A 17,243-nucleotide genomic window follows, 5' to 3' on the forward strand; every position below is an offset into this window, starting at 1 on the left:
GAATTGTGGTTTCAACAAATCTTTAGGTTCACTTTAAAAGTCACACAGTCACATTTTAATTAAAGAAATAAGATTTGGCTTTTTTATTTTATTTAGTGAAAACATTCACCCTAGAATTGTAAAAATTCATCACTTTACTGTGAACCCCAAAATGATTTTGAATAGCCATTTGTAAGCTCAAAATATGTGTCAGTATCTATAGTTGATGTTACATGGTATTAATATTCTTCTGTGTTGCTGCTTTTTTTTTTAGCTTAGCATTGATAGGGCAGAACTGTGATCTACGACTACAGTTCAGATACAGTGGCTAAAGGTAGTCTGAGACATTCTGTGTCTCATCATTGGTTCAGGAAGCCGGTCTCTCCCTCCCTCCCTTTAGATTCAGCACAAGCACCCTGGGAAGGCATGCAATGCGTGGAGAGTTGATGATTGTTGCCGCCAGTGTAGAATGATCGCAACGTATACAACAGTAAGAAAATAAAAAGAAAATATATTTATTTTTTAAATGTATTATCTATTCCCATATTTGCTGCAATGTTACCTTGTTCAAATAAAGCATTTTCATTTTTTTAGAGGAACGTAGACATTTGGTGCAGAACGGCATAGTAATAAATATTTGACAAATGATTTAAGTTTGTAATCAAATGCTTGTATTAAGATAACATGCATCGTATGTCGCTTTTGTCCGATAGCTGGTTGTCCCAGATGATGAAAAGCTGACTATCATAAGGAGCCTCAGCAAGCAGGTCTTTGAAGGTTTGACCACAGGACTCCTCCAGCTCCTTTCTAAAATATTTTCATGCCTAACAAACAGTTCTCCAGTCATAAGTGGACAGACAGACACCATAAAACTCAAACCGGATGCCAAAACAAAGTTGTCTCCAGCGGATGTCTTCAATAGCCGCATCCAAGATATCATCAGGTACGTTTGTCTTTATAACTAGGGTTGATGATGTTTCCGTGGCATTTTAATGCATGGATTTTATTTATTTATTTTTTTCAAATAGTATAATTGATGTAGAGTTGTGAGCTGCCTCTATTAATCTCCTAAAGAGAGGAATAATCGTAAAGGCTATGGACACCTTTGGGGCAGTTTTTTATTATTGCATTCTAACTGATAAGAATTTAGCTGTAATGCGTATTTGTAATAAGGGCTAAAAATTGAGCCGTCAGAGCAGATTTCTGATGGATACAACAGTATCTTCAAGAGTGCTTTTGCATGGATTCTGTCCGTCCCTCCACACTGCAAAAAAGTAGTGCACGCACTACTGTTTTGCAATCAAGTGAATGGGTCCATGTTTGCATGCGGCCGGTACCTGTGCATGAGCCCTTAGATCTGCTATTTATGTACACCATGTCAGCTTACTCTGAAAACTCAGCTTAAATGACCAGTATGCTCTGAGTTTAAAGGCATATTTCTGTTATAACAAGTTATCCTCTTCCACAGGATAGGGGATAACTATGAGATCGGCGGGGGTCCTTCCACTGATACCCCCACTGATCACGAGAATGAGGGCCTCGTATCCTGTGGAGCCCCTCTGAAATGCACAGGGCGACTGGTCTGAAAAGTGCCAGAGATAGCCGAGCAATCATTTAAACAATTTAAAGGGAACCTGTCACCTCCAACAAACATCCCAAGCCGGCAGCAGTACCTGAGAGTAGCCAGCAGCGTGTTTGTAACGATCCTTTTCTTCCTGCAGGCAGATGAACCAAAATCTGTAAAAACGTTCTTTAATCCCCTGCCGGCGCGCTTCTCTAGTCAGGCTTGAAGTCACGGAGGCAGCGGCGTCCTTGCTTCAAGTCACGATAACCACGCCCCCTTCCCTGCCCCTTTGCTGTGACTGGCAAAGCCAGCCGAACTGTCGTGCAAAAGCGCTGTCAATCACAGCAAAGGGGCAGGGAAGGGGGCGTGGTTACCGTGACTTGAAGAAAGAAGGCCGCAGCCTCCATGACTTCAAGCCTGACTAGAGAAGCGCGCCGGGCAGGGGACTAAAGAACGTTTTTTACAGATTTTGGTTCATCTGCCTGCAGGAAGAAAAGGATTGTTACAAACACGCTGCTGGCTACTCTCAGGTACTGCTGTCGGCTTGGCATGTTTGTTGGAGGTGACAGGTTCCCTTTAAAATATTACCTTTTGGAAGTAAGAAAAGCAGAAAATATTGCTTCCTGTAGGTATAGTAAAGGCTACTGACACCGTGGCACTGATTTTATCTATTGTTCATTTAATTTCTAACGCTAGTTGAAGACCAACGTCATAGATCCGGCTAGTCTGCAACTCTGTCCAGCCCATTCACTATAATGGGGACTGGCGAAGATCCAGCCGCATTCCAGCAAATATGCTGAGAATTGGCCAGAAGAAAACTGCAACTAGCCTCAGGCCAGGTCTACACGATGACATTTGTTGCACGACATTTTGTTGCACTAATGTCGCGCGACAATTTTTAGAATGGCAGTCTATGGTGTCGCACTGCAACATGCTGCAACTGCGACATAACAGTCGCCGAAAAATCCATCTCGAATGGATTTTCTGCGACTGTTGCGTCGCAGTCGCAGCATGTTGCAGTGCGACACCATAGACTGCCATTCAAAAAAATTGTCGCGCGACATTAGTGCAACAAAATGTTGCGCGGCAAATGTCGCCGTGTAGACCTGGCCTAAAAGTGGTTTTTCAGTAACATCTTTTAGTTAAAAATGGTGTCAGAATGACTTGAAATAACAATAATTACTCACCAATCCCTTACTACTGCAGTTGGTCTCTGCTTCAGTCCTGCATCTTCTCCACTTCCTGGTCTCGGACTTAAAGGGGTTGTCTCATCATGGACAATGGGGGCATATCTCTAGGATATGCCCCCATTGTCTTATAGGTGCAGGTCCCACCGCTATGGCACGCAGCTATATCGAGAACGGAGCCCCGCAAGTGAAGGAGGGCACATGCGCAGCCGCCCTCAATTAATTTTCTATGGGGCCGGCGAAAATAACTCTGCTATTTCCGTCTGCCTTATAGATATGAACAGGAGCGGGGGCCACACATGCGCGGTACGCTCCCATTCATTTCTATGGGGAGCCGGCTTGGTGATGTCCGGACCGAAGTCCTCCAGCCACCACCTTGCTGGGCTCCGTTCTCGATACTCCACCGCTGTGATCCGCACCTATAAGACAATGGGGGCATATCCTAGCGATATGCCTCCATTGTTTATGATGATATTACCCCTTTAACAGGGAATGGCTTGGACTAGCTGTCAGTGATTGGCTGAGCTGCAGTCCTAGCCATTTCCTGAGTTTCGAGCCCAAGACCAGGAAGTTGAGAGGAGCAGGGGCCATAATATTTAGCCTGTGTAACATACAGTACCTGGCTGTGCTGCTACTGCTCCTGACATGCCAAAAGCACACAGCTCCTGGCTGCCGTCCGCTTAGGACTAATGTCAGCTATTTGCTTCACTGAAATCACCTGCTCTCTCTGCGTTGCGCTTCTGTACTCCATTTCATAATGGTAGAAATACTAACAGGAAGGGGCTTAGGTCATACATAGGAGACGGAGAGGGGACTCACCTAGGCTGTATCAGTGTAGATAGGAAGGAGTTAACCAACAGAATACCCTACAGGGACAATGAATGACGGGATCACATACAGGCAGGTATATACAGAAGCGGGAAGCAATAAAACCGGGCTGACTCATGTGATATTGTGAAGGCGGCAGCTTTCTGGTATCAGAAATGCATGCCCAACATATACTCCTATGAGCATAATTTGAAACTAGTAGCAGGTGGCAAACTGTACAGTATATAAAGGCATCTGTAAATGAATGACATAATGAAGAACTCTTTAAACTCAAGGTATTTTTCTATGTCAATATTGTCCATAGCCTTTAGAGGTCTGTCTGGTTAGTCAAAGAACATTATGGAAGGGGGAGCATGTTATTATTATTATTTTTTTTTCTTGATTATGATACAGGAAAATATTGTAAAAACAAGAGTATACCAAAACTGGGTTTTATATCCATTTTATATTGTGTTATACTATGTTGTATTTGTGTTAACTTATGCACATGTGATTTTTATTTTATTTTTTCAGTTATACAATTAATATTGGTCTGATTGACAAGCTATCTGGCTGCTTCATCTCTATACAAGGTCCTCTAGATGAGAGTCCCAAATTGGCAGCATTCCTCCAAGCAGCAACTACCCTTCTACATGAACTGTGCAGACTTAGCATTTCCGTAACTCCAAGGTAAGGACGTTCTTCAGTGATTTCTTTACTGTATGACTTCCATTTTAAATAATATCTAATTATGACGAGTTACAGCTATACCGTGCCCTTCAGATTTTAAAAACATGCATCAGTAACCATTTGACACGTGCAAAATGTACTTGCCGCCCACAGCATCAGTTCAGTACCACATAAGCTTGATTTTATACTCAGTTTTTATTTTACCGGGTATTTCTTTTGCACTTATTGCGGCTGCTATCTATGTATGTAGAATAGTTCTCTGATGTAAATATATTGGTTTGGTATTAGGTTAAATATGATGTTTATGAAGCCCCTTTAGGGTACCTGCACACGTTGCTTATTACATGCGTTTTTTCAGCGCATATTTTTGTGCAGAAAAAACTGCAGCCTAATACTGTACTAGCAAAGTGATTGAGATGAATTGTGTGATTCAGCACCTTATGTATATTGGTTTTCCTCATAGACGTCAGTGGGGTTTTTAAAATAAACAGAGAATCTGCCGTAAGAACTGCACAAAAAATGCACAAAACCACAATAAGTAGTGCAGGTTTACGTGCAATTGGCATGCAGATTTTCTTCATACAAATCCGGAACGTGTGCAGATAACCTTTATGAAGCCACAACTCTCTTAAAGGGGTTATCCCATGACTAATATAAAAAATGAAAATCAGATATCATATAGTACATGACAATCTCTTTCTAACAAAGCTAGAACCAGCCCTGTACCTCACATGGATCCAGAGATCTCCCCAGTCATTGCTCTACTAGATTTATATTAAGCTGACAGCTCAAGGGGCGTGTATTTTCTGCTGTAGCTCAGGGGCGTGTATTTTCTGCTGCAGCTCAGGGGCGTGTCCATTCTCTCCCTATCACAGCTCAGGAGGCGGGTCCATGCTCTCTTTATCACAGCTCAGGAGGCAGTTGAATGATGAAACTGAGCATGTGTGGCCTTCTCAGTGAGCAGGACAAATAAATATGAAAAAGAACAAACAGCAGGTGGCGCTATACAGATAGATTTTTTTGAATAACTCTGTGACTATGCTAAATGTTTAATTACATGCAATTACAAAAATATCCAGGTGCTGGTTTGAAACCTGTGGAATATTTTTCGTGGGACAACCCCTTTAAGTACTTTTGACTTTATTGGCATAAGAGGGCAGGGAATTAGAGAGAGGCCAATATCACACAATCACATCCAGTGCCAGAAATACACTTCGGTATATCCCGCCTGAATGCTGCTCCTATGACATGCACCCACGCATTATAATTTATAATGCTGTGTTTTCCTGCCCGATCTCAACCATAAGGAATTGTACTCACATATGCCGTCACTACAAATCATTAGAGTTGAGGTCAGGCAGGAACACGCTGCATTATAAATTATTATAATGCCATATTTCCATGTCAGGACCAGCATTATAAATCATAATGCCGTGGGTCCATGTCATAGGAGCAGCATTCAGGATGGGAAATTCCTCTGACACACGGAGCATATTTCTTGCACTAAATACGCTCGTGTGAAATTGATCTTGCAAAGAGCGCCACTCATTTCCTCCTCCTCTTTTCTAATAACACACGTAGCATGGTTTTTAACTCCCTGTGTTCATCTGCTCGATGTACGGTAATAGTGCACTGTGCCAGTGATAAATCTCCATCATTATTGATTTATATTCAGATGTTTTAGGTCCCATATTTGTTACATTCGAGCTGGTCACATGTGTGAGGTGACAGGATATTGTCCCATGATGCTTATCATATAGTGAATTATGGTGGGTGTATATTGGCCTTTGAAAGCCTATAAAGTAGAGTAGGTCCGAACACATCATCGAAACAACAGGGATCTCAAACAAGCAAATATATCCCCTGAATCTAATATTGCATGTATAAATGCACAATATCGGACAATAAACCTTATATAAATATCACTTTATTCATTTACACAACTGAAAAATAGAATTATAAACCCCCATAAAAGCTACAAGGACAGTGCAAAATGTAGAATTAAAGCAAAACTATGACATTGAAAATACAGTCTGATCTTCAGGTGTTGGAGCAGGTTATGGAGCAGCTGAGCAGATTGAGGTTTAGTTTTATGCAAAAAAGTTTCCTTTAAAGTCACACCAACAATAATACAAAAATATCCAGTCCTAGAGTATGAGGAGAGGGAATCCGCAATTGCTAGAAGCCATCCACCACCTAAGGGGACACAGTAAGTATTATATAACGTAAACTGTGGCGCAAATTATGCTTAATTAGCGCTATTTCTATTTAAACCTGCTACTGACACTGATCCAGCACCTCCTGAAGAAGCTGGTGCAAAACGTGTGATGGATGGTGCAGTGGTGATCATGGCACTCAGGGTGGGCATGCCGTATGGGAGATGTGGATAGCGCAATAAAAGTGCCTGAGAAGTTACAGCATGCCCACCCAGAGTGCCGTGATCACTACTGCGCCATCCATCACATGTTTTCCCCACGGGTTTCTGGATCAGTGTCAGTAGCAGGTTTAAATAGTAATAGCACTAATTAAGCATCATTTTCGCCCCAGTTTACGTTCTATGAAACTTTCTGTGTCCCCTTATGTGGCGGGTGACTTCTAGCAGTGGCGTACTCCCTCACATCATACTCTAGGACTGCACTCCCGCCCAACTGTAGTCACATCAGCCACAATGGACGGATCCCCCATACCCTGAGCACCCAACACAGTAATATGTGAAGTCGTCGTGTTGGGAGAGGGCATCAATGCATGTCAAAAACAATCTGGTATATCATGGGTCCAAAGTATATACAAGGCTTAGATATCTTTACTGATTACAAATCAATACATAGGAATAAATAAACTATCGATTCATATTTGTGAATAATATATATATCCATTATGTCAGATGTTTATTTGTGATAAAGTGCACAGTACAAGCCTGATCAAATAAATTGCCATAATAAATGCATATGTAAAATAAATGTAAAAATAGCCCAATATGAATTATTATTAAATACCCTAAGATAAATCCAACTCATGCAACTGATATACAAGAAAAAAATCTGCTAACCTTATCTGTAAAATTATTGTGTCTAAAGTGATTTTGGCCTTCATCCCACACGAGCAAAATGCTTGATAAAATATAATTGAGTATTACCCTGCACGTTCATGATTATAAGATTTCTGATGATAATCTCGGTTTAAATCTTTAAATTTGATGGCAAAATTGAGTGATAATCCTGACGTATAGCCCCAACACAATGTGAGCATTGCCTAAGTGTACCACTATATGCTGCTCGGTATTGTTTACAGCACGCTGTGATTGGACTCCCACCATCATATGTAAGCAGAGTAGTCACTATCGCATCTGATTAGATCAGCTCACCTTTCATTTAATATCTTGTTTTCTGGATTGCTGAATAGACTCTTTTTATGTTCCATACTCAATTTCACCAAAGCACATGATTGAAATTGACATTGCAAGCCAACAGGAGACATGGGGAGCCTCCTAAATGTACTATCAGCTCCTAAATGTAAACATAGCTCTAAGGAACCCGACTGCAACCATTGATCTTACTTCGAGTGTTATGTTCATGTGGTTAAAGCATTTTTGTAGACCATCAATGCCTGTGGTAATGCTTGCTGAGCAAGTTATCAGATGCTATGTAGATGGAAGTGGTTGGAATTCAGGAGTAGGATAGTTCTACTTCTGCATTACTGAAACATTACAAGTTCTACTACTGGAACATATGTCATATATAATATAGGGAACGTCACGCCGTCTTCCAAATCAGGCGTTTCTTAATGTTAATTTTCAGGGCCATTAATACATAGTAACATAGTATATAAGGCCGAAAAAAGACATTTGTCCATCCAGTTCGGCCTGTCATCCTGCAGGTTGATCCAGACGAAGGCAAAAAAAAAACCCTGTGAGGTAGAAGCCAATTTTCCCCCCTTAAGGGGAAAAAAATTCCTTCCCGACTCCAATCAGGCAATCAGAATAACTCCCTGGATCAGCAACCCCTCTCTAGTAGCTATAGCCTGTAATATTATTACACTACAGAAATATATCCATACCCCTCTCTAGTAGTTATAGCCTGTAATATTATTACGTTCCAGAAATACATCCAGGCCCCTCTTGAATTCCTTTATTGTACTCACCATCACCACCTCCTCAGGCAGAGAGTTCCATAGTCTCACTGCTCTTACCGTAAAGAATCCTCTTCTATGTTTGTGTACAAACCTTCTTGCCTCCAGACGCAGAGGATGTCCCCTCGTCACAGTCCTGGGGACAAATAGATGATGGGAGAGATCTCTGTACTGACCCCAGATATATTTATATCTCTCCTTTTTCTAAAGTAAATAACCCTAATGTTGATAATCTTTCAGGGTACTGTAGTCCACCCATTCCAGTTATTACTTTAGTTGCCCTCCTCTGGACCCTCTCCAGCTCTGCTATGTCTGCCTTGTTCACAGGAGCCCAGAACTGTACACAGTCCTCCATGTGTGCTCCGACTTTTATATTCTTGCCACTTAGTGATGCATGAATGTATCTTCTGCATCCAGTTGTGACCCAGTCCTCACACCTTTGAAGGACATCAAGACTATTCTGTTTGCTTGTACATATGGAAATCCTCTATTTCTGCCACAACGGCTATGTTCTATAGCATGGGTGTCAAACATGCGGCCCGCAATGCATATCTTTGCGGCCCGGCAGTCTAGTATCTCTGAACATGAGCGCGCTGCTATCGGCGCGCTCATGTTCTCTCAGCAGCACAGGGAGAAGGAAGATGTCCTCCCTCCCCCTGTGCTGCTGCCGCTGCCACCAATGAGAAGAGAGGGGGGAGGAGGGGCGGGCGCACTGCGCCACCAATGAGGAGAGAGGGGCGGAGGAGGGGCGGGCGCACTGAGCCACCAATGATAGGACTATTCCCGTTTCCCACACAGAGCGGTGCCCAGCGATGTCTCAGCACTCACCATTAGTCCTGGGCGCCGCTCCGTTCGCCTGCAGTGCTCCATTACTGTCTCCTCTCCTGCTCCACATGCTGCTGATTACTATCGGAGCGATGGGAGGAGACATCAGCTTCACTAGTGGGCGTTCCTTCTCCCTGCGCTGCGATTGGACAGCGCTACAGCCAGGAAGAAGGAACGCCCACTAGTGAAGCTGATGTCTCCTCCTATCGCTCCGATAGTAATCAGCAGCATGTGGAGCAGGAGAGGAGACAGTAATGGAGCACTGCAGGCGAACGGAGCGGCGCCCAGGACTAATGGTGAGTGCTGAGACATCGCTGGGCGCCGCTCTGTGTGGCCTGATAGTGAAAGTCAGTCTTTAACACAATACAGGAGGCGGGTGCCGGCCCCCCTGACAGGGAGCTGCGATCAGAGGCAGTTAACCCCTTAGGTGCCACACCTGAGGGGTTAACTGCTGATCTGCCAGTACCAGCCTCCTGTATAAAGGGGTAATTTATCATTGGTGGTGCAGTGTGCCCCCCCCCCCCAAACCCCCCATCCCATTAAAATCATTGGTGGCACAGTGCGCCAGCCCCTCTCAACCCCCCCAGTATTAAAATCATTGGTGGCAGTGGCCACAGGGACCTCTCCCCTCCCCCTCATTGGTGGTGCAGTGGCAGCTTCTGATCGGAGCCCCAGCTGTGTAAGCCTGGGGCTCCGATCAGTTACCATGGCAGCCAGGACGCTACAGAAGCCCTGGTTGCCATGGTAACATCCCTGATGCTGTGTGCACAAGGCACAGAGCAGCAGGGACAGTGTGAAGTCCTATTCACCCTGATAGAGCTGAATAGGACAAGGGATGAAAGATCCCAGGTTCTCGCCCCTAAGGCTACTTTCACACTTGCGTTCAGAACGGATCCGTCTGCATTATATTGTAAAAAAAAATTATTATTATTTTTTGATGCGGCCCACATAAACTTAATATATTTTTTTTTTGGCCCATGTTAGCCTTTGAGTTTGACATGCTTGTTCTATAGTATACTTTATTGTCTGTTCCGGTATAGCTAGCCACTCTAAATATTAAGGCCATCATTTTTCTTCTCAGATATCTGTTTAGTATTGTTTGCCATAACCTTGATACTGGAGAGAAGACCATATCCTTTGTACCTAGTGAAGTCACATGTCTAATTTGTCTCTGGTTTCATTCAGCACTTGGGACATATTTGAAAGCCATCAGGATCCCACAGGCCTGTCAGCAGCCCTACAAAGCTCAGATCTTGTGGGAGTCGTACATATGTTGTATTGTGCACTGTTCCACAATTCCTCCTCTGAACCCAATGTTTCCAGCTCAAAAGAGACCTATGAGCACAATACCATTCAAGTGGCAGTCCAAAGCCTGCGGTTCCTGAACAGTTTTGCTACACTTCATCTTCAGTCATTTCAGGTAAATACATTCAAAACTTCTTCAAGTGGACATTGAGTGGATATTTATTTCAAGATGAATCTACTCTGCTAGGTGTGCACACTATTTTATGCCTTCCACAGCTGAATATGCCTCCGATGGCCCCAAAGTTCCTGCCTTTTGAAGCGCTATTTAGTACAGCGCATAGAGAACCTGTACACCGCACCCATGTATGCGGTCTACAGATATTTTGAGCACGGTCTGGACATGAGCACATCTCTCTTCTCCTGTCTGTGCCATATCATAGAAGTGCATTGAGAACAGGCAGGAGCAGGTATCCCGCACCCATGTTCTATGACGGTTTTCAGCAGAGGGCACAGGCAGGAGAAGGGAGATGTGCTCCTGTCCGAGCAGTGCTCAGTATCTGTACACCGCATACATGGCTGCGTGTATGGATTCTCTATGTGCCGTAGTGAATAGCGAATCAGAAGGCAGGAAATTCCGGAGACACTGTTTATGATAAAGTAAAAAAAATTAAAAAATCCATAAATTATATTGGAAAACTTGTAGCCTATTACTATCACTTTGAAATGTGAGTGAATGTTTATGTACACTTTAAGGACTCTTTTACACGAGGCAATGGTTGGCATTCGTTCCTGCTCATTGCCCCTTGTAGACATGCAGCTGGTCTCCCAACAAATGAGAAAAATGTTAGGAACATTTATGATCAGAGTTTTTATGCAGGTACAAAAGTGCTTGTTTGTCATCTCACAGTGTAAACTGGGGACCTCGGGCTAGCTCAGACTCTCTGTAGGCACTGTAACAACTCTGCCCTAATGGAGTTGATTTTAAAAGCAACCAAGCAGTGACATCTGACGAAAAGAAATAGTGGGTAAGCAGCCCTTGTAGGTTCTGATTTACATATTTTTGAGCTCCTGACTGGACGTGCGCTTAAAAGGGTTATATCCAACCCCTCTAATGCCCGGCCCCCTCACACAGGTTGTACTTACCTTGCTTCCAGACACCCGCGTTGCTTCTGATGCCCGCACGGCCGCCGCTGCTGCATCTGCCCGTCACGCATATCAAAACATCCGGGGTGGAAGGGTAGCAGCCAGTAGCAGGCCGCGACAGAGAGGAGCCTCCCTAGTATTGCGGCTGCCGGGATCCTTGTCCCAGCATCAGAATTGTCGCGAGTGTTGGGGAGCAAGTTAAGTACAACCTGTGTGAGGCGCCCGGGCATTAGTGGGCATATTATAGGGTTTGGATAACCCCTTTAAACGCAGTATCCTCAACTTCAGGCTCTAAAAAACTATGTATTGTATTTTCAGGAAGTGACTGGATCCCAGATTCAGGATGCTCTGATTATACAGAGTATCCATGTCTAAACTCTACAACTGACTATTAATCTACAAGCACCATTTTCCTTTGGTGTGGTGAGATTGAGTGCAGTTTTGTCAGCACTGCACTTCCAGCATTATAATTAGTGCTGAGCGAATCGAAGTTTAGGAAAAATTAGATTTGACACGAATCCAAGTTTCCTTGCGCTTCGTGGTATCGAATCAGTTTTTCCCAAAAGTAAGTAAGAAGCCTGGGACCGCGATATGACCCGTGCAGCCAGCCAATCCGCCGGCAGCCATCCCCTGTGATGACACAGCCCAATAAAATCCTGATCCCGTGCGATCTCTGCCATTGTCCTGTTTGCTGAGCATATTGAGAGACATGGCAAGCGCTCATGCGCTAGGAATAGTGTTGCTGCAATAGTCCAGTGGCCATGTTTGATCTATCCACCAGGTTCGGCATCTGGTCTTAACCCTAATAATTTTAAAAGCAAAATACAGTTAGGTTCATAGTAGTTCATAGTATGGTTTGAAGAAGGTTTTCTTCCCACAATGCTGTGTACCTTCTCTGGTGCCATCACACAGGAGGACAGGGGCTGGATCCCCCGATCCCCGCCGGGGCACACTCAGTTGACCACGGCATCTGAAGGGTTAAAAGTCTGCAATGGGCATTACCGCTGGTCACGGACATTAGTGCTGGATGTCTTTAAAAGAGCAGACACCCAGCAGCCATGGTGCCCGCTGCACACACCAGCGGACGCCATTTTTAAATGCCCGGCTGCTGACGGAAATTTACTGTTGGGGGTTGGGAAAGGGTTAACTTCCAAGCCTTCGCACTGAGATTGGCAAGTGGGGAGTATATGATTAGGCAGAGTGGCCTGGGTATACCTGATTTATAGCGATTTGTGACTAATTAATGCGGAACAGAACAAATTTCTTGGCGAACTTCGGCAGATCGGCCGAATCATTTTTTTTTTAAACTTTTCTCATCTCTAATTATAATCATTACACTTCCTTGTGTTCAGGATCCAGATTGCTGCTCAGAGATACTTTTAATGCTGGTTTTGATGCAGTAGATGTCAAAGGATTGTGTCAACTAATGAATTCTGTCTCAAATAAGCCTCTATTGCAGGGGTCAGCAACCTTTGGCACTCCAGCTGCTGTGAAACTACAATTCCCAGCATACACAGGTACTCTGCTGTTCTTGTAAATCCCATGGAAGTGAAAGGAGCATTCTGGGAGTTGTAGTTTCTGAACAGCTGGAGTGCCGGAGGTTGCTGATCCCTGCTGTATTGGAACTCTCCAGCTCTTACCTGAACTAGTTTTATACTATGGGGGACGGAAGGGTAGTTTAACATCAGCTTTGCAAAATTTTATTATTTTTTTGCATAGTTGCAAATTTTTGGGGGGAAAATTTAGCTCACCAAGGGTTTTATGGGTGTGCTCAGAGTAGTGTGGCCTGTAACTTTTAGATAGATTTATTAAAATTAAGGCCAGAAAATGGTGCAAATTTTGGCTCTGATTTGCACCTGCTTATAGTCCAAAATATAGTGTGCACTTTTTATTGTACGATCCCCTTTGATATTCTGTAAGTGTTTCCTTCTTGGTTTCTCTTAGTCTGTTGTAGGTGCAGAGGGCCTTTCTCTTGCATTTCGACATGTGATCAGTTACCTGATTTGGTTTTGCACCCAATACACGTGTGAAGATCTTCTTCATGAGATCATTGTTTGTGTTGGGTACTTCACGGTGAATCATGCTGACAATCAGGTGAGTGGTAAGATACAAGCCAGTATGTTAGTAGACTGCCATTCCTAATAACAATTGTTTCTTATTTTCCTTCAAATCAGTACGGTGGTTTCACAAACGTTTTACCTGTGCACGGAAATTGTAAATGATCACCTTTATACACCCCTGGTGTTTGTGAACATGTCCTTAAAGGGGTTATCCAAAGTATAAAACATGCCCCTCAATGCCTTATATAGATTATACTTACCCCGACACCCGCATCGTTCCTGATCCCCACACAGCTGCTGCATCTCCCCGTCACGCGTATCAAAACATCCGGCCATGGGATGAGCAGCCAATAACAGGCCGCGACGAAGACTATCCTCCCTAGCATCACCCGCGATGCTAGGGGGGCTCGTCCCCGTCGTGGCCTGCTGTTGGCCGTTCCCCCCGTCGCCAAATGTTTTGATGCACGACGGGGAGGTTCAGCAGCGGCCGTGCAGGGATCAGGAATGACGCAGGTGCCATGGAGCGGGGTAAGTACAATCTATATGGGGGGGGCCCAGGCATTCAGGAGCATGTTTTATACTTTGGATAACCCCTTTAAGCATTTAATATGAAAAATAGACCTATAACAAAATTAACAGCACTGTGTCCAAGGGAGACCTTTTGGCTCCAGCTAGAGCTAGACTTTTTTTTCACACTACAAACAAAATGGATGTGAAATCACTGTCCATAACGCTGCATATTTACCTTCATAGAAATTTACGAAAAGTTTAAAAATATTAATTATATTGAGGCAATATCATTTCTGAGGACACGTTCATAGACTCTTTACAGATATTAGGTGAATAACAGTGTTTTGTTCAGATTCTTAGTCCTAATGTTGTGCATAAGTTAAAGTAATATATTGTGTTTCTGCACAAATTCCACTTACTATTTTTCAGTTAAAAAAAAATTCTTACCATTTATTGAATACATAGTTTTTTGGTTCAGAAATCGCTGTGTTCACATCTGCGTAGAAGACTTCATTAGAAGCCTTTGTCATGAATTATGTAATAAATACTGGACTGCCTTGCAGAAACCCAGCAGACCCCAATGGTGTCCGTCTGGTGCCGATAGTTTTACCCCAATGGTGTCTGTCTGGTGCCGATAGTTTTAGGTATGTGCTGGATCCAGCACTTCTATTTCTGTTGTTCTGCTGCTATAATGGAGCAGAACAGTGGCAGTAAGAAGAGCTTGTATGAACTCCGCCTATGTAGCTTGCGTATTTAAATGATGCTTATGAAAATTCTGTGAGTTTGTTAGTACTCATTATTATACATGAGCCATTTATGTCAGAGTTGGAGTGTGGAAAATTAGAGGAGTAAGAAGTTTAGGTTACCAACTCCACAACCCTGCAGATCAATTCCCCTGTAGATTCTGCATGAATCAACTAAAGTTCTTAGTGAGTGGGGCCATCCAGTTTTTAAAATTGAATGCCTTACCATAGGAAGGGCCATCAATATTAGTCACCAATATCGGTAGGGGTCTGACTCTCTGCTCCCCTGCCGTTTAACTGTTTGAAGTGGCTGCAACATTTAGGCAAGCGCTGTGTCCCCTTTATTGTGTTTATTACTTTGTGTAGCGGCTGTTCTTGGTATTGCTGGTCATTTTCCCCCTTCAAACAGCTGATTGGTGGAGCCGCTGAGAGTTGGATCCCCACCAGTCTAATATTGACAGGCCATCAGTTTAAAAAAAAAATGCTACAACTGAACGTACCCTTATAGTTGCTTCTGCACAGAAAGTAATGCTGTTGTAGGAAATACTTTGACTTCAGTTTTTCAATAAACTACCCCCCACCTGATAGGTAGCTGGATAGTGTTAACTGAATGGCAGGGGTCACATGATAGACACCATATCTAGTCTATTCTGTTAGATCCTGGATGCATTACCAGGGACTAATCTGTGCATTATTCCATTTTGGCTCCTTCTCTGTTTTGAATGTTAGTAATTGCAGCATGCTCTATTTTGTGCGTTTTTCACGTAACGCAGGCCCCATATAAATTAATGGGGTTGCGTGAAAATCGCAAGCAAGTGCGGATGCGGTGCGATTTTCACTCACGGTTGCTAGGAGACGATCGGGAGGGAGACCCGATCAATATTATTTTCCCTTATAACATGGTTATAAGGGAAAATAATAGCATTCTGAATACAGAATGCATAGTCAAATAGTGCTGGAGGGGTTAAAAAAAAGTGCCCCAATATAATGAGAATAGACCATCAATATTAAAATACTGGAAAACCTCTTTGGCCTCTTTCACACGGGCGTTGCGGGAAAATGTGCGGGTGAGTTACGGGAACACCCGTGATTTTTCTGCGCGAGTGCAAAACATTGTAATGCGTTTTGCACTCGCGTGAAAAAAATCGCGCATGTTTGGTACCCAAACCCGAACTTCTTCACAGAAGTTCGGCCTTGGGATTGGTGTTCTGTAGATTGTATTATTTTCTCTTATAACGTGGTTATAAGGGAAAATAATAGCATTCTGAATACAGAATGCATAGTAAAATAGCGCTGGAGGGGTTAAAAAAATAAATACAAATTATTTAACTCACCTTAGTCCACTTGTTCGCGTAGCCCGGCATCTCCTTCTGTCTCCTTTGCTGAACAGGACCTGGGGTGAGCATTAATTACATGAACAGGACCTGTGATGACGTCACTCCGGTCATCACATGTTCCATCACATGATCCATCACCATGGTAAAAGATCATGTGATGGAACAATGTTTTGCACTCGCGCAGAAAAATCACGGGTGTTCCCGTAACTCACCCGCACATTTTCCCGCAACGCCCGTCTGAAAGAGGCCAAAGAGGTTTTCCAGTATTTTAATATTGATGGTCTATTCTCATTATATTGGGGCACTTTTTTTTTAACAAAACTTTGCTAAATTATTTTTATACCATTTATTAGTCCCACAAGTCCCGCAGTTGTTTGATATCTTGCATAATAAGTGTATTGTGCTGTCAGTGCAATCTATCAGGTTGTGGCTGTGGCACAGCCTAATGGGTTTACACAGAAGACAGACCTGGGGGCCTTCATTACACCTTCTAGCTGCCATATAAAGACATTGGCATCGCCCAGATGCCACATTTGCTATTGACAGCGACATTTAAGGGGTTAAACAACTCGGACTGGCAGTTCTGCTGATCCAGGCTGTTAAAGCAAGAACCTGGCTCTCGTAAGATAGCTTAGCACCTGGCACGGGAGACCCTTATTGACTGCCATAAAAAAGGTGTATTGGTGATCACTGATCTAATAATATGCAGGAACTTCCTTAACTTCCTCATCAATATGAGATTGATGTATGCTTCATGTGAAGCGATGGCACCTCTTTGCTTTTATTACAGCGTGACAGCTTGAGACTGTACATTATATAGACATCTTATTAATGCTATTGCTTTGCTTTATCACACTCCTCTGAATCATCGGAAGGTGGTAACCTTTCCTCTGCCCTGGACTCCCTGCAGCTGATCCCATTTAGCAGAGATGTCTGACCATTGTCAGAGGAGAATACACTGCTAATCCAAACCCACTGTCACATGGTTTATGTGTGATACAGAGGTCATAGCCCAAACGGCTGCT

At 43.4% G+C, this 17,243-nt stretch overlaps 1 protein-coding gene across 2 annotated transcripts in view; it reads left to right on the forward strand.

Annotated features, from left to right (window-relative positions):
- The window catches only part of SCAPER (S-phase cyclin A associated protein in the ER), a 284,324-nt gene that overhangs the window by 238,366 nt on the left and 28,715 nt on the right, over positions 1-17,243 (forward strand). For both annotated transcript variants that reach the window (XM_044279884.1, XM_044279885.1), the window contains exons 25-28: positions 693-922; positions 4,072-4,227; positions 10,366-10,600; positions 13,513-13,662. In XM_044279884.1, the coding sequence (XP_044135819.1) occupies positions 693-922; positions 4,072-4,227; positions 10,366-10,600; positions 13,513-13,662 (771 nt within the window). The remainder of the gene's footprint in view (positions 1-692; positions 923-4,071; positions 4,228-10,365; positions 10,601-13,512; positions 13,663-17,243) is intronic.

The sequence above is a fragment of the Bufo gargarizans genome, chromosome 2 (genome assembly GCF_014858855.1).
Source record: "Bufo gargarizans isolate SCDJY-AF-19 chromosome 2, ASM1485885v1, whole genome shotgun sequence".
NCBI classification, from domain to species: Eukaryota; Metazoa; Chordata; class Amphibia; order Anura; family Bufonidae; genus Bufo; species Bufo gargarizans.